Source organism: Lissotriton helveticus, chromosome 1_1 (assembly GCF_964261635.1).
Source record: "Lissotriton helveticus chromosome 1_1, aLisHel1.1, whole genome shotgun sequence".
Taxonomy (NCBI): Eukaryota; Metazoa; Chordata; class Amphibia; order Caudata; family Salamandridae; genus Lissotriton; species Lissotriton helveticus.
The window spans coordinates 844,726,910-844,752,676 of record NC_136057.1 but is presented as its reverse complement, the minus strand read 5'-3'; the positions used below and the strand labels follow the sequence as shown (position 1 = coordinate 844,752,676).

At 46.2% G+C, this 25,767-nt stretch overlaps 1 protein-coding gene across 3 annotated transcripts in view; it reads left to right on the top strand.

The window, feature by feature from the left end:
- GLT8D2 (glycosyltransferase 8 domain containing 2) overlaps positions 1 to 25,767 on the top strand; it is a 147,588-nt gene that overhangs the window by 102,657 nt on the left and 19,164 nt on the right. For all 3 annotated transcript variants that reach the window (XM_078674962.1, XM_078674952.1, XM_078674944.1), the window contains exons 7-8: positions 5,788 to 5,900; positions 18,013 to 18,179. In XM_078674962.1, the coding sequence (XP_078531088.1) occupies positions 5,788 to 5,900; positions 18,013 to 18,179 (280 nt within the window). The remainder of the gene's footprint in view (positions 1 to 5,787; positions 5,901 to 18,012; positions 18,180 to 25,767) is intronic.

The window sequence follows — 25,767 nt, the reverse complement described above, 5'->3', positions numbered from 1 at the left end:
CCTGCTGTGTGCGACTTACAAGGTGCACTCCAGGAAATGAATCGCCTGTCATTGCAACCTGCAGAGGGGACTCTCGCTGCACGTGTGCGATGCTCTGCTCAAGAAAAGACCATTAGCTATCGATTCAGTTTTGCTGCCAAAAACATGCACCAGTTGCATTGCTTTGAATGGCAACACGTGCACGTTTGGTGATTCCCTTGCGGGAGCGAGCTGTTAAAACATCTGTTTGCAATTAACTTGCTAACAGATGGGTTTAAAGCTCGCTCGTACAAGGGAAACGCGCCACTTCCCTTTCGAGCCCCTCGCATATCTTTAACTCCGCACGTTCGCTTCTTTGGATAGGCCGCCAACACAGTCCACGCCTGACCACTGACACAACTTTGAGCCCCTCGCATATCTTAATTAATTTTGTAGCAATATAACACAACACGAATTTTGTTGCATGCACTGCATCACCGAATGCGATGCAGTGCGCGAAACGAAATTCATTTTATTTATTTATATGTTTACTTACCTTTTAAACTCCATAATCCATACATTACTACCCCCCACCCTGCCCCTCCCAAGCCCCACGTCACCGCCCTACAGGAACTCCTACTACCGACCGTGGCTGTATTCAAATACTTGTGCCAGGTCATAGGGACCTTTGTGAGGCTGGTGGCTCGATAAAGAACAATTGCTCAATTTTTGAGATACTGACTTGGGTCGGCACAGCCGTCTATTGTTATTCAGTGGCTAACAATACTGGAGTAAGGACTATTGTTGCTTTTATCTGCAGAAATGTCTTCTATCTCACACAGATGCACATGCAGATTTCCAGTTGTCTTTCTAGAGGTCTACAGAAGAAAACAAAAATAGCATAGAAGGGCTCCAGCGATTACAAATACATAAGTGCCAGGGTCTAGAGAACAGAAAAAGCTTTGAGCTATCTTTGGAGCTCATGTCACAAAGATAGTAGGGGTTGGTAGTCAGAGGCCTCAGCTCCCTTTGTCCTACTAATGCCAGTGTGTGCTGGAGCTCATGCACCTGATTTCTGCAGATTTTCTCTCTTTCCAATTTCAAATATGTGTGAGAAAACAAATCTGCAAGTGCAAACACAGTTTTGCATCGGATATCAGATCAACATCTGAATTAACAATGCGGTATATGCCTAATACTAAATATGAGGATCCGGAACCTCTGCTTCTTCTCTCCACAACATTAAGTTTTCAAAAGGTGCCTGTGCTCAGTGGCCAGTTCCATGAATTTCAACACCCTTAGACCAGTGTTTCCCAAACTGTGGGTCACTAGTCTCTGGGGGGTCGCGAGCCAGTTTTTGATGGGTCGGGAAAGTCTGAGAAATAAGTAAAGATGCTTTAAATTCTACGTTTATCTTGTCAGATTTGCAATGTTTTAACGGCAGAGGCTAATTGTCACAAGCTATGTCTTCTGACACATTGCTGCTCATTCTTTTAACATGGGAACAGTGTTTACTTTTCTTTCTCTGACTGCATAGTACGAGGAGTTTTTAAAGTAGATCATGTGACAATCTTAGGGTGTCTTTTTTTGCAACACACAAAATGTAAATACCAGTAAATTAACTGTAGGCATTCAATAGTTAGTAGAAAAATGAAGTACTTCTTTTGTAATTTTGATGTATGCAGGAAACAGAGAGAGATTTTATTAGAATCAAAATAAACAAAGCCACTTTATTTGGTGATGCAGAAATCATAAATATTTACAGAAACTCAATTTCCACATATTATCATTTAAGTGATGTATGCTGTGTAGTTTATTTAGGAAAACTGTATGTTTGTGAAAAGTTAGTGACCGTTTCAAAGGAAAATGTGCTTTCTGTAAATGGCAATGTTCTACCACACAATGCTTTAGTTACATTAAAAAATCACCCATCCTTATGTCCATTAAAGGTATGCGGGTTCTGAAAGTTTGTCATTCTAAAACGTGAGTTGTGGTTCCAAAAAGATTGGAAACCACTGCCTTAGACTCAACATAGACAAATGGTGGGCATTGTCTTTGCAAATCGTCCTACTTGCAACTCTGGGACCACCTCTTTCTGCCAGATCTGGGTCACATAACCTAGGCATCTTCTTCAACAAAGAACTGCCATTTGAATAACACATTGACAAGCTCACCTCTACCTGTTTTCTCATGTAGAACGTTGTCAGGAAAATCATTCATCTATTGACCAGTTCTTCCAGGAAACTCCTGGTTCAAGTTCTTATTACCTTCAGGATAGATCCTAGCAATTTGTACAACTGACCGGTTATAGACTACAACTGATTGAGAATGCAACAATTCCCCTAATTCTTGGTTTGAGTAGAAAGGCCAGTATCTCTTCCCCTCTTCTTCATTATCAGTGGCTCCCAACACAAAAGCTCTGTCCCTTCACAGATTTATATTTTTGGGTCAAATCCCTTTACAGTTTTCCATCCAGGAACTAAATGGATACCCTTTTATCCTATAGCAGCCCTTAAGGATACCCCATAATTATTCCTAAATTCAGGAAAACACGTATGGGAGGCTGTGCTTTTTCGGTGTTTACTGTCAAAGAATGGCATGCTCTACTTTTGAATCTCCATCCCAAAAAATGATTTACCAAATATCGTTAATTTGTTTCCTCCAGTGTCATGACCGTCTCTCCCTGTGGTAATCTCATGCTTTACAAAATCAAAATCCAGAATTCAGTACCCCCAACAGGCCCTGCTCTAAAAATTTGTTGTCTAAATGAACGAGTCTGGAAAGAAGAGGTGTCGCTGCTGGGGGATTGAACACTGAGGGGCTCATTACGACTTTGGCAGCATGGTAGCGGGGCGGCATGCCACCACCTCGCCAAACTCGGCCACCGCCCACCCGCCAGATTAGGAGTTTTCTCCTGGTCTGGCAGGCAGTCCTTTGGTGTTCCAATGGCGGTGCCTTTGAAAAAGGCACCACAATGAAACCGCCAAAGCAAATTCTTGCACGGCATGGACTGTTTAGTCCATGCCTTGCAGGAACTGGGCATGCATACACACAGGAGGGCACACCATGGGCCTCCCTGAATGCATCCCAGTGTACAGGGAAAAGAGTCGGGCCCTGTAAGACTCCCTTTGTTTCCTCACTGCCAGCCTTTTAATGGCAGGTTCTCTGTCATGGAAAAACTTGTTATAGGGAAACTCAGAATATGCTTGATGGTGCCGCAGCAGCACCGCCAACCATATTGCTGCCCCAGACTGCCACGCCAGGGAACGTAGCTGCCTGGCAGTTGCGACGGTCCAAAAACAGTCCAACCACTGTACTTGTAATACGGCGGTCAGACCACCTCCACCATGGATTTGGTGGTCCGATGGACCCCTGAACTGGTAATCAGGCCCTGAATACTTAAAGATCAGGACCAAAAAGAAAGGAGTAAGAAATTCCTGTTATTTAGCAAACAGAATCTCACAGTAGCCCCTGCTTTTCCCTGATTGCCTTTCATGCTACATTTCCCCACAATATTTGCAGAAGGAATAGGTGGAAGAGAAAGAGGGGGAACATATGGGAGATTAGGATGACAAGGAGGAGAACAGCATGCTTGGCAATTGCTGTGACTCTATTGCCCAAGCCCATGCTTCTAGTAACAGCTTGTAACAGCTCGAATGTAGTGCTATAAACCACACCTTATAACAGAGAAAAATCCAGATACTAATATTGATTTTGCCTTGGCATCCCATAAATTGAATTGTATCCTGCCGAACACTTGCTTAATCCCTGTCAATGGCTTGATGCTGAAAATATCTGAGGAGTCACCTTCTTGATTAACTGAGGAAAGGACGACTGCTCCAAGTATCCATGGGTGCCACCCTGCACAGAATAACATATGTAAAAGGTGTCAAGTGATGCATAAGAGAATCCCACCGAGGTGGTAAACCCTACAAGGGACAAAACACTCCTTGTCAATCTTGTAGCTCTTGATTGAAGATGGTGATTAGTTTTTGTGAAATCAGCTAGACACCAAACTCCTTCTGACATCAGGAAGGAGAAAAAAAGGCAAGTAAAATCTAGACACAGTAATTCAGCTGAAGGTCAGACTCACCAGAAGCAAAAATCAGGCACAAAATTAGTAGCCAGGGACGATGAACAAAATGAAAAATAATGTAATAAATGACTTGCAGTGCATCCAGCACTCATTTTATTGGTACGAACAGGACCTGACATCACAGGAAAGAAGTTTGTCCTATCTTGCATTGGGAGCCTCTATTAACATTCTATGGGCAACCTTGGCATTTGGTGTAAACAAACAATACAACAATGTGCTTCAGTATGCTGATCATACTACCCACCCCACCCATCCTCCCCCCCTGGTGTTGCTCTACCTTACTATTCACAGTTTTAAGGCCACAGATTAAAAACAGATTCCATCTAGGGAAATCCGTACAAGGAACAACCAATGAATACCTGCACCCTGTGGCAGGGACGTCAACGCTTCCACCATCCCCATCCTATCCCATTCTCCCCAATACCTTCGCCAAATACTTATATCTCCATCTTTTGTGTATCACTCTCAAACAGCCCAAGACAGTTTTCATGGTGGTCGAGCATTTGGTGGCTCACGTAGCGCAGTAAACATAGCTGCCCGCTCCTGCAAATCATCTTCCAAATTGTTGTCTCTTTGAGTCTTTCACATATGACTTTCCTTTGCAACCACCCATTCTGCCATGTACCTCAGCTATTCGTCCACACGCAGAGGGCTAACGGAAATTCCACAGATAACCACTATATGCTTGGCTAGCACCAGCCACAGCATTATACATTTTCTGCGAAGATGTTTCTGCTTTTTAACCGGGACCATTCCCAGCAGACATTTCCTAGCATCCTTGAAGAAGATCCACCCAATGGCCACACACACTCAATCAAGAGTAACCCACCCTCTTGAAGAGGGCTTGTTATATGGTTTGCCTATTCTGCCTATCTGGAAATCATGGTAGTCACCAGTTAGTGCCTGAGTTTGATATCTCTTGACTAGTGTTGGATTCCGTAAATCTGTTGCTGCTGTCCACGCTAGATACTCTGGCTAGGTCAAGAAACACCCCGCCAGGGTAGTCGCAAGCACAGAGACACAAGGAAGGTTCAAGTGGCGTAAGTGCTCAGAAGTATGCCAAGGGTGGCATCTAATTATACACTATGTTTCTTCTGCTACAGGGCCACTGGTAATTTCTCAATTCTCTTCTCTGCACAATTAGAATGATCAACAATTTTTTTTTCTGGAAAAAAAAAATTCAACCTTCATGTTCAACAGGATCCTGTTGCACAGGCAGCCAACACGCCTCACTATCCAGGTTCCCAAATAACCTCCAAAAACTTTGGACTCTTGAGATGATTAAACTTCATCACAGGTCACAAATAAGGAAATACTTATGTAAGCAAGTCTTGGCTCAAAGCTTTACCAGAGCTCCATGTAACTGTATTGGTTGACCTTTACTGTGCACTGTCTCACTGGAACCAAGCTATACCTAGCCAATGAGTCCCAACTAGGGGGAAACCGTTCCTGTGTTGTTTGTGTTCCCATTCAGGGAGGACAGGTTCATGACTGATTTTCATATAACTGGCTCCAAAGTGAGGTGGCATGGTGTGCAGAATAACGACGGATTGGGATGAGGGCTGAGTAATTACCTGGGGCGGAGATTAATTTAAGCATTCCATCCACCACTCTTTTTTATACTTTAGTACAGTGCCCACAGCATTTCATGCAAATGCAGTTGGCCTCATCCATTAACTGGAAATATTGTTTCTCAATTTTTTCTCTGTTTTCTTCATTGCATGAAACCTTAGGTGACATCAACGAACTGTACCAAACGAGAATATCACCAAATTGTATCGCTGCATTTTCAGATGACTGTGATTTGCAATCAACCAATGAGATGATCAAAAGCGCAGGGATGCAGGTATGTGGGAATGGAATGGGACTATTTTTGTGATTTGTTCTTCAATCTTAGCTAAGATTTTTTTTCCTAAATTCTATCTAAAGAAGATATCAGTGAGGATAGAAACACAGTTCATTATTCATAGAAAGTTTAAATATGACTCTATGGCATTGTCACTGACTAAGCACTTATGTCTATTTTTGACTTGTGTTACTGTTTTCGGAGCATTGTAAAGTTAATACATGATTGTGGTGTACAATTATTTTAAGACACATGCTATAATGTAACATTTTACTAAGAAAGAGGGCATGCAATGGGTTTATAAAAATACAGACCACATCTTAAATATGACCCCTCATGTTAAAAAGTCTCTATATTTTAAACTTTGCAAAATATCAACAAATTCTTCTATCATCAGTAGCTTTGCAACTCAGTTACATTGTAGGGCATAGCATACGTGTGGCATAGTACCAGAATATCAAGAATGAAAGATCATTGTACAAAAATATATTGACCTATATAACAGTAACCAAAATACTGTGAAGTTAAATCTATGTGGGTAAGCATTTGTTATTTGTACCATGACCACATATATATTTACTGTCAGAAATGGGTTTAATAATTTGGGAGGGATGTAACCCTGACAACTTAATACATCCACTCTAGTTAGGTCAATTCTAAGTGAAAGCACATTCCAGAATCTCAGCTCAACCACTGGTAGCTATGGTACAAACAGCAGGTAATGGCCAGAGATATCTCTATTCAGTTAAAAAAGTATCAACAATTTTAATTTAAAGTACACAATACAATTCCATTTCCAAACCCATTTAGAAAAAATAGACCAAACTTTAAGGAGCAGAAAGACACCAAAATCTTTCACATAAATTAAGAGGAACTGGAGGTATGCGTTTTTACATTTTTCAGAAAAAAGTGCCATGAAAATATAGAAAGGCAATCAAAAGTAACTGTAGAGGAGTAAAAAATGACTACGCTCCACTTTTCTCTAGCTGCTCGAAACTCTGGTCAATTCTGCAGTCTGTAGCTCCTCAATTCTGGCTTCTAGGACCAGGTCTTTCCCCGGCCACGTCTCCTACAGGGCCAAATCCTTTGTGGTCAACGGGGCTCTCTTGGAGTCAGGAGTCCTTCTGCTTTTTGTGTCCGTTAGGCAGGCAAACAGGAGGCCAACCACCTGACCATTAGAGACCAGTTCTAATCATTGTGTGCCAGCAGGAGCCAGGAGTTCTTGAGTAGTTCAGTAGATCATCTTCTTCCAGCAGCAGCCAGGATTCATCTTCCAGCATGGCCTTCTTCTTCGGGTCCATCTTCCCAGGTCCATTAATCCTGTGAACTAGCTAGAAATTGGAAAAATTCTGCCACCAATCTTAACTATTTTCATGCAGCCCTTGCACCTCCTTTAGCAGCATTTCTTCTTTGCCTTATTATAAATGTGTTACTCAGGAGCTCGTTTCCATATAGAAAACCTATCAGCCCCCTGGCAGGCCTTTCTTCAGCTCCTCAGCGGCTCCCCAGTTTAGATAAGAACTCACCTAACAGCAACAAAACTGGTTGTCTCCCCCACTTTGATTAGAGTTCGATAGTTTACAATGGTCCTGGGAATTAATAAGAGAACCCCTACATGGCATCTCCAAGTCAAAAGACGTAGTGCTAAAGCTGCCCTTTGTTCTGCCAGCTGTTCCTGTCTGCTGCCAGATAGGCAATTCTGCTAAGTGGTCATCAAGTAACACTCATCTACTCTCCCTGGCTCAGAGGCAAGCTACTGTACTCTGAGCCAGGGTCAAATGACTTTCCCAGCTAAGGATGTGAACTCCAATACCGGGGGGACTGAGAGGCAAAGTGGTTTCAGGCCACTTTTGGCTCAATCAGCACAAAGTACATTTGTATAAAGTTTCACTTCCACTTAGTTATAAAAAATCAGATTTCATCAATAAGTCAATTTTGAAAATTAACTAAGAAATACCTTTGAAGCATTTTACCTGGATTTTCCCAAACAAACATGAGAAAATGTTTCTACACACTGGTGTACCTCCCATCTTTGTTTCCTTGAAAAAAGACTGTAAAAAAACTTGAAAGGAAATGGAGGAAAAACTATGAGGATCACCTTTAAATGGCCCATCGAACTGTATTTAGGAACTATCTTATAGAAATTAAAAAGGCCAAAGCGTCCTACTATGAAACCAAAATAAGCCAGGCATCGTTCGTTTCTGGGGAACTTTTTAAAATTGTGTAATACCTGACCCCTTCAGAAACCTGAAAAACTCTCCCCACCCCCTCAAAGCGCACTGCAATGAAATGCCAGTGTTCTTTCAGATGAAAATAGCCGATCTTTATCAGTTTCTACAAAAGAACTGAATTTTAAATTCCCTCACATCAGAAAAACAAATGCCCAGCAAATCCCACTTTGGCCTGCCTCTCCCCCCACCCCAGTAGGAAGAATGTCCCGCTCTTCTCAGCAAGGTCAAATCCTGGTCCCACTTGAACCCGCGCCCCCACACACACTGTCACAAGGAGCTCCAGCCACCTTCTCCATTATAATGGAATTCCTCAATGTGTCCCTCTCCACTGGAATAGTACCATGTAAGTGGAAACATGCAGTGGTCAAAAGCTTTCTTAAAAAAAACAACAATCCCAACCCAACATGTCCAGGGAACTAAAGGCCCTGCACCCATTCATAGGCAAGGTACTATAAAAACAAGTCAATCAAACGCTTGTCTACATTCCTTGAAGAAAATCATCTACTGCACACTCCCTAGATGGAATTCTGTACACAACACAGTATGGAAACTGCCCTCCTCCCAGTAACAGAGGAATTGAAAATGCTGCTGGACCAGGGAGGATCAGCTACTGTCATCCTCCTGGACCCAAGTGCACCGTTCAACACGGTAGACCATGAGACACTTACGTGCAGAATGGGTGAAGCCAGAATAAAGGGATCCCTCTTTATTGTCTCACTGCCTTTTTGAAGGACACATCTTTCCAAATTTGTGAGAATTCATGCTACTCTGACATCCTTCCCTTAAAGTGTGGAGTCCCGCAGGTTTGGCCCTCAGCCCCACACTTTTTACCTTGTACATGCGCCCATTGACAGATATTGTTCAGGAGTTTGGGCTGTCAATAGAATTATATGCAGACAACACATAATCAGTCATCTCCCTTGTCCCTGGAAAAGCCTTGCAGTCCCATCAGGTGACTGGAAAAACTGCTTGGAAAAACTATCCAAGTGGATGGCGAACTGCTGCTTAAAGCTGTAATTGATATTCTGGTTACAGAGCACAGCCACTAATGATTTTCACTGCTGACTTTGTTGTCAGTATTTTGTAATCATAACATCAACTCATATATCAATTATAAAAAACAAGTAAAATTGCAAAGAATGATCTTGGATGTGTTGACACATCGGAGGTGTTGAAGAAAAAGACAGCCGACACATGTTTTGTCGTAAAGACTACTTCTTCAATGCTCTATACTGGTTGAGAAGATCATAGTTTGGATTCTTCGAAAACCTTCAAACTTTGTGAGATGTATCCTGGCAATAGTATTGTGATGGTTACTTTGAATAGGGTAACGCTAGTATACACTGTCCAAACTCGTAAAGAGCAGTAGTAATCAAGATGACGCACTAATCGATGCAACTGGTAATCAATCTGCCCAGTATCGAAGTGTGTATTCTTATAATATGTAGAGAATCACACAGAGCATTTATTTGCTTGCGCCAAAATACAACGGACCCCGTAATTCTAAGAGGTATTGTTTAGCAGTGCAGCATCAAAATCCCTGCGGCCCGCATCCCGGTGTAGACGAAGAACACCTCTCTGCTCTCCTGGAGATAATCCGCTGCTTAAAGCTGAATGGGAGAAAAACAGAGCTGATGATTCTGGGGAACAGACCTGACCCCCAACTACGTATAGACTGGCCAGAATGTAAGGGCAATCCACCCATCCCCAACTCCCCTCTCTCAAAAGCCTTCAGATGTAGCTGCACACGTCTCTTTCCATGGATATATAGGCCCAAAAACTTGCGTCAACTTGTTATGGCACCTTCAGAACATCCTAGACATTATCCAGAGTGTATCCAAAAGTATTGTGATCCAATCCCTTGTTCTCTCCTGGTTGGAAAGCGGGTACTCTCTGTACATGGGCTCCCTCAAATATGAAATCAAAAGGCTTCTGGTGGTCTAAAATGCGGCAGCAAGGATCCTATCCAAGGTCCCAAAATTTGTCTCAGCCAACAGTGCTCTAGCGTTTTAGGCTCCGATTGAATTTTCCCGATTCATGCCCCCCAATTCACGTTGCCCTCATATAGGCATAGAAATCAAGCCCTTATTTAGGCATAGCCCATGCTGCCCAAATACAGGCATGGCTACTTCCATCCGTTCACCAAACCTCACAACGATTTCTTGGAAAACCAGCTTAAGTCGTTAGGGAACTTTCCCTTGCTTGAATATTGATTTCTCCAAGAACTCAGTTACTTTAAAATGAACAACTATTCCCCAGGGGTTCATTTATGACGTTCATATGCCTAAACACCTTCAAGGTATAAATATACCTTCACTTGCTATAGCAAGATACGGAGGTTCGGAGCAGTTCGAAGACCTACTTGCCCGACCCAGCTCGCAACAGCAAGTGCCGAAGGAAGCCAACTCTCCAGCTGACACACTGAACGGGAAGCTGCTTTTCTCCTGCCGAGAATTCAGCTCCAGTGTTTCCGGCTCCCCTTGGGTGTTGGGAAATCGAGTCCCGAGACAGAGATACCAGACCTCCTTCATTCTAAGGTCTGGAGCTGATTAGAACCCAGAGAAACCTTTGGTAGATTCTTTTTTTTTTTTTTTAAGTAAATTTTTATTGTTGTATGAAGCACATCATCTGAGAAAGATAGTGACACGGGCTGGCTTCAACATTCAGCCAGTATCCGTACGGACCGCAACTTTTCATTTGCCTATGCGGAGTACCCCCCCCCCCCCCACCCCTCAGATCAGTGCAAATCAGACCAAAGCATGTTATAACTGCAACTCAGTGAGAAAAACAACCCCCCAACAACAGCTCCTGCTAGCCCTCCCCCCACCCCCACCCCATAATTCCTCCATCCCTTCTCAATGGAGTGAACCTCCTCGAACCAAACTCAGGGCACCTCCTTGGTATAGTTTAACAGGCCCAGACTCTTCCCCCTTGAAAAGCGTGTAGGCATCTATCCCCAGGTGTAGTTGCGCTCTCCTTTAGAACGCTTGTGAGTTCACTCTAGTCCGTGGTAAAGCCTCCACTTTGTCCATACTCTCCTGAACTTCTTTGGGCACCCTCTAGCCTTGTATGTTACTCTCTCCGCCGCCATGTAGAGGTCGAGCCCCCTCCTCCACTCCTCTAGTTCTGGTGGCTCGGCCGCACCCCAGCGCCTAGCGATGTCCCTCTTGGCCACCACTAGTGCCAGCAGTAGAAATATGGTCAGAGGGCGAGCCAAGTCGACTTCGGTCGTCAACCCCAATAGTGCTAGCTTGGGGTCATGTGGTAAAGTGGTTTCCAGGACCTCTTCCAATTCTCCAAGAATACCCTGCCAGTACCTTTGTATGACTATACAGCTCCAGAGTGTGTGGTAGAAAGTTCCCTCTGGCTGGTGGCACCTAAGGCATGTCATATCAATGATCTTCCCCATTTTGAACAGTCGTACCCTATCGTAGTATACTCTATGGAGTACTTTCAGCTGAATGAGACGGAGTCTGGACTTAATCGCTACCTCGCGAGGGTGCATGAGGACCAGCTCCGAGTCCAGGTCTTCCATGTCCCCCACATCTGTCTCCCATCTATTTCGCAGGGCCTGTAGTGTGCCTAGTGTATTGTTGGTCAGTGTTCTGTATGTTAGGGACACCGCGCCCCTCCCAATATGCTCCTGTAGTAACCTGCCCTCTAAAGGGACGTATTCTGGGATGTCTGTCAGATCTATGTTCTGCGCCCTCCAGGCGTGCCTAAGCTGGGAATACCTATAGCGCTGAGCATCGTGCAAGCTAAATTCCTCCTGTAGGGCGCGGAATGTTTTCAGTTCTCCCCCGGCAATCACGTCCCCAATAGTCGAGATGCTGATGGTGTCCCACTGTCTAAAGCCTGTCAGTTTGTGGAGCTCACCCAGCCACCTACAGTGCCATAGCGGGGTCTGCCGGGTGAGACGTTTGTCCCATCCCATGCGTTTAATTGCCCTGTTCCACGCCGCCAGCGTGATCTTGGTGGCCGGTAAAAAATGTCTCCCCGCTGGACCACCGCATAGGTAGTACAGAAGGTTCGTGTGGGAACATTTCGAACGTTCGAGCGCGTATGTGGGGTGGTCCATTGCTGCGTGAAACCATTCATTTATCGGAGCGAGGTGTTCTGCCCAATAGTATGTCTCGAGATTGGGAAGGGAGATCCCACCGTTGTACTGGTTGCGTTGCAGTGTGGTTAAAGCCACTCTTGGGGTTTCCCCAACCATAGGAATGTTCGCAGATCCCCGTGTATGGCTGACAAGGTTGCGGGCGGGAGGGGATAGTATTCATTCTGCAGTGCATAGAGGAACTTTGGTAGCAGGACCATCTTATATAGTGCTGCTCGTCCCAGTATAGTGAGCGGAAGCTGCTTCCACCGGTCCATGTCTAGTTTAGCACTCGCCACGACGCGTGCCACATTTTTAGTGAAGGAGAGAGTTTCGTCTAGTGTTATGAAGACCCCCAGATACTGGAATCCCTCAGTGGTGTGGATGAGAAGTTCCGGCAGGCACTCCCTCCGCTCTCGGCCGTGAGGGTCGTATAGGATCGATTTATGCCAATTTATGGTATGGCCAGCTCGCGCCCCGAAGTCATCCAGCTCCTTGAACAGGACCGGTATCGTGGCCTCCGGGTCTGTCACAAACAGCAGAACGTCGTCTGCATACAGCGAGATTTTTTCCTGGGTTGACTCCGGGGTCCCCCAGGTAAATCCCCTGATCCCTTGATTCTGTCGGATCCGAATCGCTAGTATTTCTATCGTCAAAGTGAACAGTAGAGGGGACAGCGGGCACCCCTGACGTGTTCCCCTGTAAAAGCGGAATTCGCGTGACAGTCGTCCATTCACTCGCACCCGTGCCTTTGGGCCCGAGTACAGGAGTCGAAGCCACTGCAAAAACTTAGGTCCAAAGCCGAACCTCTGCAACGTCTCAAATAGGAAGGGCCAGTGCACCGCATCGAAGGCCTTCTCGGCGTCCAACGAGAGGAACCAATGGGGCTCACTCCTCTCTCGGACTTCCTGCAGCCAGTTATGGGTGCGGCGGAGATTTAGTTTGGTCGCCCTGTCCGGGAGAAACCCGGACTGATCTGCATGTACTAAATCAGAGATGACCCCCCGTAGGCGCCTAGCCAGGATCGTAGCCAGAATCTTTGTCTCCATATTAAGGAGAGAGATCGGGCGGTAGGAGGCGCACCTGTCTCTAGGTTTCCCCTCCTTATGAATAGGGACAATTGTGGCCAAGGCCAAGTCCGGTGGCCAGCTCGCCGTTTGGCGTGCCTCGGCAAATAATTGACTAATATGGCGTTGCAGCAGGTCCGCTGTACGTTTGAAAAATTCCGCCGGGAAGCCGTTAGGTCCCGGCGTCTTCCCCGGCTTCAGGGGCGTTATTGCTTCTCCTATTTCTTCGAGCGTGATCTCCGCCTCCAGGTCCGTAGCATCTTCCTGAGACAGTTGCGGAACCTCCATGTCACTCAGATAGTGGTTAGCGTCCGTCTCGTCCCCCAAGTCCCTAGCTCTATAAAAGTCCTCGTAATACGTCGCAAAGGCCTCCGCTATGGCCTCGTCTGTACAGGCTGTCCTATGCCCTGCCTCTTCAATCCTGTCAACCCATCGCGCCGCCCTTTCTCTCTTGCTCAGCCATGCTAGGAGTTTTCCCGATTTGTCGCCCACGTCGTAGAGGCGGTGGATTGTCGCCAGGGCTTGTGTGCGTGCCTCTCCCGTGACCAATTCTCTATAGTGTCTCTGCGTGTCTAGTAGTTTCCTAAGCGTCTTTTCTTCCTTTCCCTGGTGGTATTCTGACTCGAGGTCTAAAATCGTGGCCTCCTTTGTCCTAACCGCCTGCTGCAGTTCCCTCCTGGCAGTTCCCAATCTGCAATTTATACGATCTCTAAGGACCGGCTTCAATGCTTCCCAGAGCGTGATCCCCGATTCTACTGAGCCCTCATTCTCATCCATATAGACCTTTATGTCCGCTCTGATTCCCTTCAGTATATCTGGTGTTTGCAGATCCCATGCTGCGAGGCGCCATTCCCTAGTCTTTACCCTTCTCTCTCTTCCTAGGTGTACATAGAGGGGGGAGTGGTCCGAAATTCCCCGTGCATTATAGTCCGCTAAGTCATTGATCGTGATTTCTTGCCTAGAGGTAAATAGGTAATCGAGCCTGGAAAAGACCTTATGAGCCCCGGAATAAAAGGAGTAGGCCTCCTGTGTCGGGTGGAGCCATCTCCAGACATCAGTGAGGCCCAAAGTGTTCATCTGTCTAGCCAGTAGTGTATCCCGTCCTGTCGTACGTGGGGAACCCGATCTATCTCTAGTGGTACACATTACATAGTTAAAGTCCCCCCCCACTATCTGAATCGTGTCTGCCGTGTCCAGAAGGATAGCCGTGACCGCAGTGAGGGTGCGTGATTGCAATTTTGGTGGGGCATAAACCGAAACAATTGTATATCTGCGCCTCTTCCATGTTCCCTGCACTCCTGCATATGTCCCCTGTGGGTCCAACCATGTGTGGGTGACGGCGAACGGTGTGGATTTTTTTACTAGGACTGCCGCCCCCCTGGAATCTGCCGTGTAACCTGCGTGCACCATCACCACGTGCCTTCCTCTTGCTATAAAAGCGCATTGTGTGCCTCTGAGATGCGTCTCCTGAAGTAATATTATGTCAGGCGCTAGCCTCCTAAGATATGCATTTACTAGACCTCTTTTAATCTTCGACCCAAGGCCATTCACATTCCACGAGAGTATCGTGACGCCAGGGTCACCAGTGTGATTATGATCTAGTGGGTCTGCCATTGTGCGTTTCTTCCATAGTTCCCCGAATGGCACTCGCTGTGGAGTACCTTTGGTAGATTCTTGGCAAAAAACTAAAACTATGCTAAACAATACTTACTTCTTCCCTCGTACTAGACTTAGGTTAGGTACATTGGGGTAGGCGTATTTTAGAAGCACCAGTTGAGTATTTTAGTCTATGTTATTTATGTATGTATTTTTATATGGCTTAGAAACCATACAATGCTATTACAGTATTATTTCATATTACTGTTTACGCTGTATGCATTTTACTTTGCAGTCTGCCTAACGATTGTAGCAGTTCACTTCTCTTGCATGAGAAAGAAGACTGATCAATAAGCCCTTTTTATTCAAAACGCCCATCTCACTATTTCTCTGCAACTCTGTAGAAACGAAGCATGCACGATTGACTCAGTGAACTAGTTATTTATTGTTTCCGCGACTCTGAGAAATATATTCTTATTCTTGGGAAACAAAGTTGTCATGTTTATGGGGTTGTCAGAAACTAATCCCTTCTTGTTTATTCGAGAAAGTTTCTAGTGACCTCTGAGTTAGCTGGCACACACACAATTAAGTTTAATATATCAGATAGAGACCTATTGACATAAGTCCTACGTCAAATCTACAGGATATATTATTGCTAAAACAATGAATCATAGTTCGGAGAAAGGCTAAAAGCATAGCTATATCCACATTATCAGCCCCCCATGTGTTTGTCCACTTGTCCTGAAGCAACGTTATGTCTTAGCCAGCACTGAGAAGCCTACGGGTAGGCATGTGCTTTAGAAATCGGCGTAGCATAGCAAATACAAAATGTAATCCCATTTAGTCCTGTACAGGGAAAAGTATAGAAAAGTTAGATAGTTTTGGACATTTATTTCTCTGTGCGACCACACTAACCCCAGCGTTAGTGTGCCCTACTTTTTTATATGAACACACTGCTCTGTGGGCTCACATGGCACACTGTATGTATGATATATGAAAATATAAAAATAGGTGCGTTCTAAATAGTAAAGACCCTTTTACCTGACTTGTGTCACTGCATTGCGTTTAAACTGCAATGCAAAATATCAAAAGTCCAAATATGTTACTCATAAAATATCCTCTGCTGCTCTTGAGAGATTTCCTCAAGAATGCAGTCCAATGAGAAAGACTGGAAAGTTTTGAACAGATATTTCTTGTGAAATATTTTTAGGGCATACACACAGAACATGAATTATGGTATAGGCAGACATAGGTAGCCATTTTACATTGTTTGTCTGATGGAATTTCCACGGATGTTACCAAAAAAAAAACTTTTGCTCTTGAAGATGACTTATATTATCTTCATCCCTTGCTGGAATAACCTTGCAAATGTATTAAGCAACACAGGGGGCATATTTACAAGCCCCTATCACCACCATAATGTCACTTTCAGTGACTTTGTGATGGCGATAGAGGCTTCGCCTTATTTACAAGCCAGCTTAAGCCACTTAACGTGGCTTAACGCTGCCTTATATAAATAAGGCACCCTTTCATGCTGTACTCAGCGTGAAAGGGGAGGGCAATAGGTGTTGCGGTGGGCATTCCACTGCAACACCTATTGAATTTGACGCTCTCCCCTATTCACAAGGGCGTTGTATATAGGAGGCGGTACAAAAAGGGGTGGTGATGGTTGGCAGTTCGGGCTGGACTGTTCCCATGAGGCACAGGGTCAAGGCTGATTTGCATATGCCCATGTCTGACCTGGGGTGGTGTGGAGTGCAAAAAAACGATGGATTTAGGCCCAGATCTCTGTACTGGGGTGAATGTATGACATTGTTCTGCATTCTGTCCATCAATTGTTGTTTTTGCATTTGTCACCCCGAGTGGGATGGGTATGCTCAGACGTGAGTCCCATGCTCTCCACACCACTGGAGTCAAGCTATCCAGGCTGATGATGGCTGATAGCCAGAAACCGGTCCTTGGATGCTTGATTCCGGTCCAGGAAAGACATGGCTTGGCAGTTCGGGCTGGACTGTTCCCATGAGGCATAGGGCCAAGGCTGATTTGCATATGCCCATGTCTGACCTGGGGTGGTGTGGAGTGCAAAAAAACGATGGATTTAGGCCCAGATCTCTGTACTGGGGTGAATGTATGACTTTGTTCTGCATTCTGTCCATCAATTGTTGTTTTTGTATATGGGAGGCAGCGCCAAACTCAAGACCAGGGAAACCCTGGTCTTAAACAGGCAAAACAAGGAGAAATGCTTTATTTCTCCTCATTTTTGCTGTTTCCATGAGTGCTGCGTTATGCAGCACACGAGGAAACAGCAAATTGCCATTGATTGTTTATGTGCAGGAAGGTGACCCTTTCTGCACATAAACACTTTAAAAAAAAATTCGTTTTGCAACTTCTATGTGTGCTGCATTAAGCAGCACACATAAAAGTTACAAATCGCCATTTAAAGTTTGTTTATGTGAAGGAAGGGAGACCTTGCTGCACATCAACAAACTTCCCCTCAATGCACACACTCCTGCACTATGGTGCAAGCGTGCTTGTGTTGGCCCTAGGCTGCTAAGTTTAGCGCCAGCGCAGGGGGAAATGCAGGGATGCACCATATTGTTGTAAATATGGTTCAGCCTTGCGTTTCTGAAGTGGCGGAGTGCGGTGTTATGCCAGGAAGGCTGCACTCCGTCACTTTGTTGTAAATATGCCCCACAGTGTCCGTTGTCTAGCCAGGGATGACAACGGACACTGTGCTGCTGATTTCTGTCACAGGGGATTTTTTCTGGTGGCTAAAAGGCTTCTAAGTCCTCCTAACATTTGTGAAATTTGGTGATGTTTGAAGATTTTCTTGGTTGGCCTTAGAGCCCAATATGTGTATAAAACGAACCTAAACAACTGAATTTCGGGTTCACGCAGATGTTGCGTAACTTGTTCAGTTTAGGAATTTTGGGTTTGTATAACTAAACGTTACTCAGTCTAATATCCCATCAAGAACATTTAAAGTGTCACTGATGGATTATCGGTCACATAGCCTGATGAGTAAGAAATTCTAATATGATACTAACATAAAATGATGTGTATTTTATATTTTGATCACTGCACTTTGGTCAGACACTAATATTGCTCATTCTCTTTTCTAGAATACATACATGGGATTTCTAGACTACAGAAGAGAGACAGTTCGAAATCTTAGAATCAGCCCCAGCACTTGCACCTTTAACCCTGGCGTCATGGTTGCGAACATGACAGAGTGGAAACGCCTTCGTGTCACCAAGCAGTTAGAAAAATGGATGCTGAAAAATGTGGAGTACGTAAAAAGTGTTTTCTTGGTTTATTTGTGACTTTGAAAAAGTATTGCAAAAAATCTGAAGATGTTGCAGTTGTTAAGTAATAACAAACAATGCTATTTTAAGACCTCTGTTAAAAATGGTTTTATCCTAGATAGTGTCACAAACATGTACATTTTTAAATATGTTTTTCCGTTACTACTTGTTGATCTGTCTCTGGGGTGAGATGTACAGAAAAAGGGCAAAGAAACATTCTTCTGTGCAGGTGAGAGCCTTCTGCCATACAGCCTACAAGGAGGAGCTTCGTGCAAGTGGATCTCAAAGATTTTTCCCATGTCAAGTTGTGACTTATTCCTGAAAAGTCTGTAGTAAGTCAGGAATAAGTCACACATACTCACAGAATGATGTTCGTGAAATAGATTCAAAGTTTCTTGTTTTAGTGAGGATAACACTGTATTCTGCAATAATTATATTTCTGACACCTTTTTCCAAATAAACGCCTGTCACTGCTCATAGATACTCTGTGAGGGCATAAGTCACTGCATGATCACAGAGGGGAAAGTACTGCAGGCGCCCAACAACGTTAGCAGAGCAAACCGTCAGTTCAGACTCAGTCCTGTAGCGTTTGAGTGGCCGGGTATACCATCGGGTGCTGACTTTTGCTGTGGGGTCTGTACAGCTGGGGGATGCAGAGATCTGCTCACAAAAAGACGAGGGCAGTCTGGGCCTTTTCTCCAGGAAAGCATTGATTTTATGTATCTTTATTTATTAAAACAATTATAAATGCAAAACAGTAACCATCGAAGAAGAAAGATGCTGCATAAAGTAGGAACTATGGGGCAGATTTACAAGCCCCCTGCGCCACCAGTGCGTCACTTTTCGTGACGTACTGGTGGCGCAGGGGGCTCCTCCATATTTACAAGGACAGGAAAAGGTGCCCTGCGTGACTTTTCCTCTCCTTGTAAATACGGCGTAAATCTGGAGATGTGTCTGAATGCTACGCCACCTTAGAGGTGGCATAGCGAGGCACAACGAGGAGAAATGTTTTAATTTCTCCTCGTTTTTCCTCTTTCAATGCGTGCATTGAAAGAGGAAAAAGCCTCTTGTGATTGTTTTTGTGCAGGAAGGTGCCCCTTCCTGCAAAAAAACAATCTCCCCATGACGCAGGCCTTCTTGCACCATAGTGCAAGGGTGCCTGTGCGGCGCATGGCTGCAGTTTGTGCGTCAGCGCAGGGAAAGCAGAGAGATGCAACATATTCTTGTAAATATGTTGCATCTCTGTGCTTTCCAAACTAACGCAGCACGGCGCAGCAAAATTACTTGCTGCACCGTGCCGCGTTACTTTGTGGTAAATCTGCCCCTATGAATATAGGTACAATGTGTGATCATAGTAGGCCAGGCCATGAAAGGACAGGCAGGTCAAAAATCTGGAAACAGAATAAAATACTAAAGAAAATAGAAAGAGGGAGAAAAGGAAAACCACCCAGAGCTCCTGTTCATATAACAAGATAGAGTTAATTAAGCAAGGATGGGAAGGGCAATTTAATACTAGAATGAAATATTATCTGCTGGGCACTGAGAATGTCAACTAGGGTGGCACACCAATTCATGGTTCAGAAGAGGGCACATTTCTAGATAAGTGTTCTGCCGGCAAGCTTACACGCGATGGGTGAGGGTGTTTAAGAAAGTGGGTTGTTAGTTATGAAAATTCAAGTCCTTCACAAGTAATAAGTCTGGAACCTTTTGTCTATTGGTAACCAAGTACTGCTTTGTAGCACTTGTCTCTCTCAGGATAGCGCAGCAGAGCACTCCAAGACCTACTCAGCTGAGGTGGTGTGGGCTAGTACCCCAGACTGCAGGCATGCGATAAACAACAGCCAATAAATCATTGTCCAGTGAATGTTTTTCTTAAGTATATATTTAAGTTTAAAATAGAAGGCTCTTGGTAGCCGGTAGCAAGATAGAACAGGATCAGGTTTATTAACAAGGTAATAGTAACAGGATACATTTCTGGTTGCCTTTTTTGGCATTATTGGGTTCTATGTCCTGCACCCTGCTGTGGTGTGCCAGGCTTACTTGAAGGAGTCCTTTGTGGAAGGCTCTCACTCTCAGGGCTGTCGCTCCCAGCCATGGCGTCCTGCTTTAGTGGGCGGGGCTGGTGGATCCAGCTCATTTTGTGTGGTGTTGTTGTGGCTGATTTTAGTGGCCTCAGTCTGTTTGCGCTGCATTAGAAAGCAGGGCCAGGGAACTCCAGGTTTGGCACATTGGAGTTCCTCGCCCATTGCGCTCGGTGTTAGTGGGCGGTGCTTGGGGGACTCCACATATTATTCACCCTGCTTTTGTGGGCGTATTGGTTGTTTTCCTCTTGCCGGGGATTCGCAAAGCTGTCCTTACGGCAAAAGGGTTGGGTATAGTCCGGGTTTATGCCCCATCGAAACACTGCCCTAAATCTACGCAGGCTGCACGGGGTGTTGGCCCGTGCTGATTTGGTCACTACTCGGGCGGTCATCTTGGCGCTTGATGCTAGGATGGCATTTGACCTCGTGGAGTGGGCTCACCTATTTGAAACGCTGATACGCATGGGGTTCGGCCCCCGCTTTATCGCGTGGGTAAGATTGCTCTACACTGCCCCGACAGCGCGGGTGGTGGCGAATGGGCATATCTCACGGGCATTCCCGCTGGGCAGGGGCACGCGGCAAGGCTGCCCTCTGTCGCCGTTGCTGTTTGCAATCGCACTAGAACCTTTAGCCACCTTGATTAGGGGGTCGCCTCGACTTCAGGGAGTCTGCTGGAAGGAGGGGTGGGAAGACCGGCTGTCTCTTTATGCGGACGATATGCTGATATACCTCTCAAACCCCGAAAGTGGAATCCCTGCGCTCCTACACCTTTGCGATGCCTATGGTACGACCTCCGGTTACACGCTGAACTGGAATAAATCAGAGATGTACGTGCTGAAAGGGGAAGCCCCGGTCCTGGCAGTGGACTGCCCTCTACGGAGAGCGGATACCTCATTTAAATACCTGGGCATTCAGGTCACTGCGGATCCGGTGGAATTTATGTCCAAAAATCTTGGTCCCCTCGTGGATAGGCTCAAACGTGATGTGCAATTTTGGTCAGGCCTCCCATTGACGCTTCTAGGGCGGGCCGCACTCTATAAAATGATGACTCTACCTAGGCTGTTGTATGTCCTTGAGAATACTCCCTTTCCAGTAGCCCCGGGGTTCTTCCGAAAAATATCGTCACTGGTGTCGACCCTCTTATGGGGGAACTCCCCCCCACGTATAGCCCAATCCAAATTGCATAGAGGGTGGTTTGACGGAGGTATTGCCCTTCCCAATATAAAACTATATTATTGGGCGGCACACCTCAAACCCGTTAACCAATGGATCCACGCTCCGCAGACTGAGCCTGCGTTCCGAGCGGATAGAATGCAGTTGGGCACCGCCACTCTCCTGGCCCCACTCTATGACCAACGTAAAGCGCGCAAGCTGGTGGGACCTACGAAACTGTCAGTATCACTCTGGCACACAGCAACGGCGGCCCTGGGGTGGAAGGGCAGGATCACCAAACTAACCCCGTTGTGGGACTCTCGAGTCCTTGGTAACCTGAGAATTAGTAAAGGCTTTTCGCACTGGGACACTATAGGCATATCCGCCGTGGGCGACCTATGGGAACGGGGTGAGGTCATACCTTTCGCTAGATTGCAAGAACTATATGAGCTTAATGACAGGGAACTCTATAGGTACGTTCAGGTTCGACACGCACTACTGGCGGCCCTCCCCGCGGGAACGGACCTACCAGAATCCTCCCCGCTGGAGGACCGCCTCCTTACTGAATTCATGTTAGAGCGAGCCACGTCTTTTACATATCGCAAACTGATTAATAACCTACCAGACCCAATGCTCTCCCTGAAGATGAAATGGGAGGGAGATACGGAGGAGATGGATGAGCACGAATGGAATGAGGCATTGGCCTCGCCCAGGGAGGTGGGCATCTCCGCACGGCTGAGACTAGTGCAATTAAAAATTCTACACAGAGTATATTACACAAGGACACTGCTGCATCGTATATCTCGAGCTCAGCACCCCTATTGCCTTCGAGGGTGTGGGGAGGAGGGTACTTTTTTCCACACTATATGGGACTGCCCGCACATACGGGAATACTGGAGGCAGATAATGAGAACGATCTCACAAACATTAGAATTATCCCTAGTGCCAGACCCGAGGAGATGCCTGTTAAATGTGTGGGCGCCTACAGACATTACTAGACATGGGCGACTTTGGGCAACGGTGGGAATGGTTGTGGCTAAACGTGATATTGCACAGAGGTGGGGAGTGGCGGAGGTTCCAACCGTGTCAGCCTGGTGTCTGAACATGGACAGGATAATGATAACCGAGAGGGCGGTGTACTCCAACCGTGAATGCCCGGGAAAATGGAATAAAGTCTGGTCCAACTGGAATGTTTACAGGGGGGACATTTGTGACCCTTTGCCGGAGGAGGACCTAGCGGAATCCGATGAGGAAGGGGAGGAAGGCTGACATATGAGGTACCAGGGGGGGCAAGGAGACTGTGAAGCAGGGTCTCTAGTCACACTTAAGGGAGGGGTAGGATCGAGGGGGGATACGGGCTACAGCTAACTCGGGATCATTACCTCAATACATGCATTATAGTTGGGAAAGATGGGAGATTTGGTGAGAGTAATGCTTACAGACACATGGTTACGGGGGACACGATAATTTCTTGGTGACACTTCTATGAACACGTGATTATTCCTGATTGTTCTTTTCAGTTTCTATTGTTTGCTGGGGGGGGGGGGGAGAAAATATGAAAACCAAAAACCTAACCTCACGAGTATTGATTTCGCTTATAACGCACCCTTTCTTTTCAGCAACGGACATGATGTTGGAATGTTTACGAATGCTATTTTACTTGTACTTGTATATCTTGTCTCATGCACACTACTATAGCGGCCAGCCCATACGGGATGTTGGCATTTCGCTGTGTGAATTGAAGGTGTAATAAAGGTTTTTGAAAAACAAAAAAAAAAAAAAAAAAAAAAAAAGGGTTGGGTATGCGGCGGCCTGTTTTGTTCCCCCCAGCACAGTCTTTGGGGGTTCCAGTTAGTTGGCTCCACCACACTTCCCACCTCTCTGAATGCCATTATGTGGTATGTCGCAGGAGGTAGCGTTTGCTTCCTCATGTTTTTGGCATACAGGATGATTGGAGTGGTTGGTGTTTTTGTATTGTGGATGGTGCTACGTTGGGGCCATTGGAGGTGGTACAAGGTCCTTCTATGCACCCTTAGTTGCTTTCCTTTCTGGTCATGATTAGGCTATGGAGGAGGTGGACTATGCGGCCCAGGCAACCTCAACTTACCGTCCCCAGGATGGATGTGTTTTTGCCTGATAGGGAGTGCCAGAGGGGTCATTATGTCAAGGATTCTGGTCTTGCAGACCTACTCAGGCCTCTTAGTGAACTATAGTCTCCCTTCATCTAGCAAATCAGATGGCCTCATTTCAGCAGTTGATCGTGGGACTGTACCCTTACATTATGCTGTTTGGGCTGGGTCTGCTTCCTGCCTCTGGTGGCATGGGCTCCTCCAAGACAGGGGTTTGAATACCACCAATGCTGACATTCGACCACTGTGGGGACCTGGTTTGTGCTCATGGTCACAGGTTCTTGTCCTGGCAGTCTTTCTTCCTTCTGAGGTAACAATGAACATCTGTTGTTCAGTGCCCTTCTGGATGGATGTGTGCTTTGCTTATAGATAGGCATGTTCTGTTAAACGGGTGCTGTTGCATGTATGAAAGGTGGTGGACGATTCCTGTTTTCCTTGCTTTCTTTCAGGGTGCTGTCCTGTAGCCACGTTTGCAGCTGTTTTTCCGACTTTGGTGTTCTCTAAAATTAGGGTCCAGTGGCTCATGTTCTTGTACATGGGTTCCAATCTCTCCCCAAGATTGGTATGACATGCAGTGGCGGTTGTACCCTGATGCTCTCAACAGGGGGTCTCAGTTGGGTCTTCCCCTTCCTGCGTGGGGTTTGGTTCTGGGGCAAGTCTCTCCTTTTTTCCATCTGGTGGGCCTTGGTATCTGTTCAAGCTGCCCTGTTTGATTTCCTCTCATTACTTGGGGGTTAAGGGATGTATATTCAGTCAGACACCCTGGTATCAAGGTCTTATGTGTGTCATCAAGGGGGGGTGATGGTTCCCTTCCTTTTTGTTCAATCCAGAGTATGGAGCATGGGCCTGCTGTTCTGCTCAGTCTCCAAGGAACACACACTTGCTGCTCCTGAGTTGTGCTTCCGAGCGTCCCTTGACCTGATGGGTGTCTGCCTGCATGTTCCCATCCATCTGGCTGGTCAGCAGTTTCTTCGTTTTGCTGTGGACTCACGCAGCTACCGCTTCCAGGTACTTCTTATTCGGCGCCAGGGCTTTTTCTGACTCTCTTGGCCCCTCTGGCTCAGAGTATTCAAGTCTACCCTCATCTTACTGACTGGCTCAGTGTCTCTCTCTTTCTCTAGGCAGTGAAGAAGGTATGTATAGTCTATCATCTTCTGGATTCTGTTGGGTTTCTTTTCACCCGCAGGTTGTCGTCCCTACGCCCATCTCGGTCTCTGTTGTTCATCTTGGCCCTCTTCCATCTGTTCCATTTTCTATCCTGGTTTCATTCCCAACCTTAGGTATCTGCCTGTCTCTTCCTGTGGAGTCTGGGTGAGATGGCCTCCGCACTGCCTGTGGTCCCTTGGACCTATCTCCAATTCATCACTGGTTTCCAGCTTCTCGTTGTTGAGTGGCATTCCTGCCCCCCGGAGGTCGGGGGTCTCTCTGGTGATGGTCTTGATCCTTCTCCCTTGGTGGTCTTGAGGACTGATGCTTGCAGCTGGGGAGAAATATTCAAATTTTTGGGCTCTCCAGTCCTCGTACTGGTGCGACCTAATGGTGGTGTGACAGGCGCTGTCTTTGCTTCACTCCTCTCCTTTGGCACTGTGCTGTCCGTGTTCGGATCGCCAACCTGGTCGTTCATGCTTTTGTCGACCAGCAAGGGGAGATGCGCCGGTCTCTGTTTTCCATTTTCCCTGGGGGATTGGCCTGTTGGCCATGGGGAGTCTCCGCTCTCTCTCTGCAGTCTCTCTTCCGGGGGTGGTGAAGGAGAATGTGTTTTCTTTGTGCTGGATGTGCTGTTTCTCTCCAGGTTCAGCCTTCCCTGGGTCTATTTGCCTCAGCGTTGTATTGGCCCTTCTCCCTCAATTTGAGGCTGCTTCCCTAGAGTTTTGGCCGGGCGATATGTGCTTTCTCCTTCCCTTGGTCCTTGCTTTCCTGGGTCCTCAGGGGGATTCGGGTAGTGCAGACGGGGGTTCTTCTGGTTGTTCAGTATTGGTCTCAATGCAGTCTTTTCCCCTTCTTGAGGGCTTGGCAGTTTTGCTGCATTGGTGGGTTCCCATACGCCCAACCCTCCTGCTTGCTCCTCTTCTCTGCATGCCCTCTCTCCTGTGCTTCTGGGTGAGAGTTTGGCACTGGTGAGGTCGTCCCTGTTGGCTCTTCGCCCCAATGTCTTGCGGTCATCCATGGAGGGTTTTTGACTATTGGTGTAGGGGAAGGGTCTGTCTCCT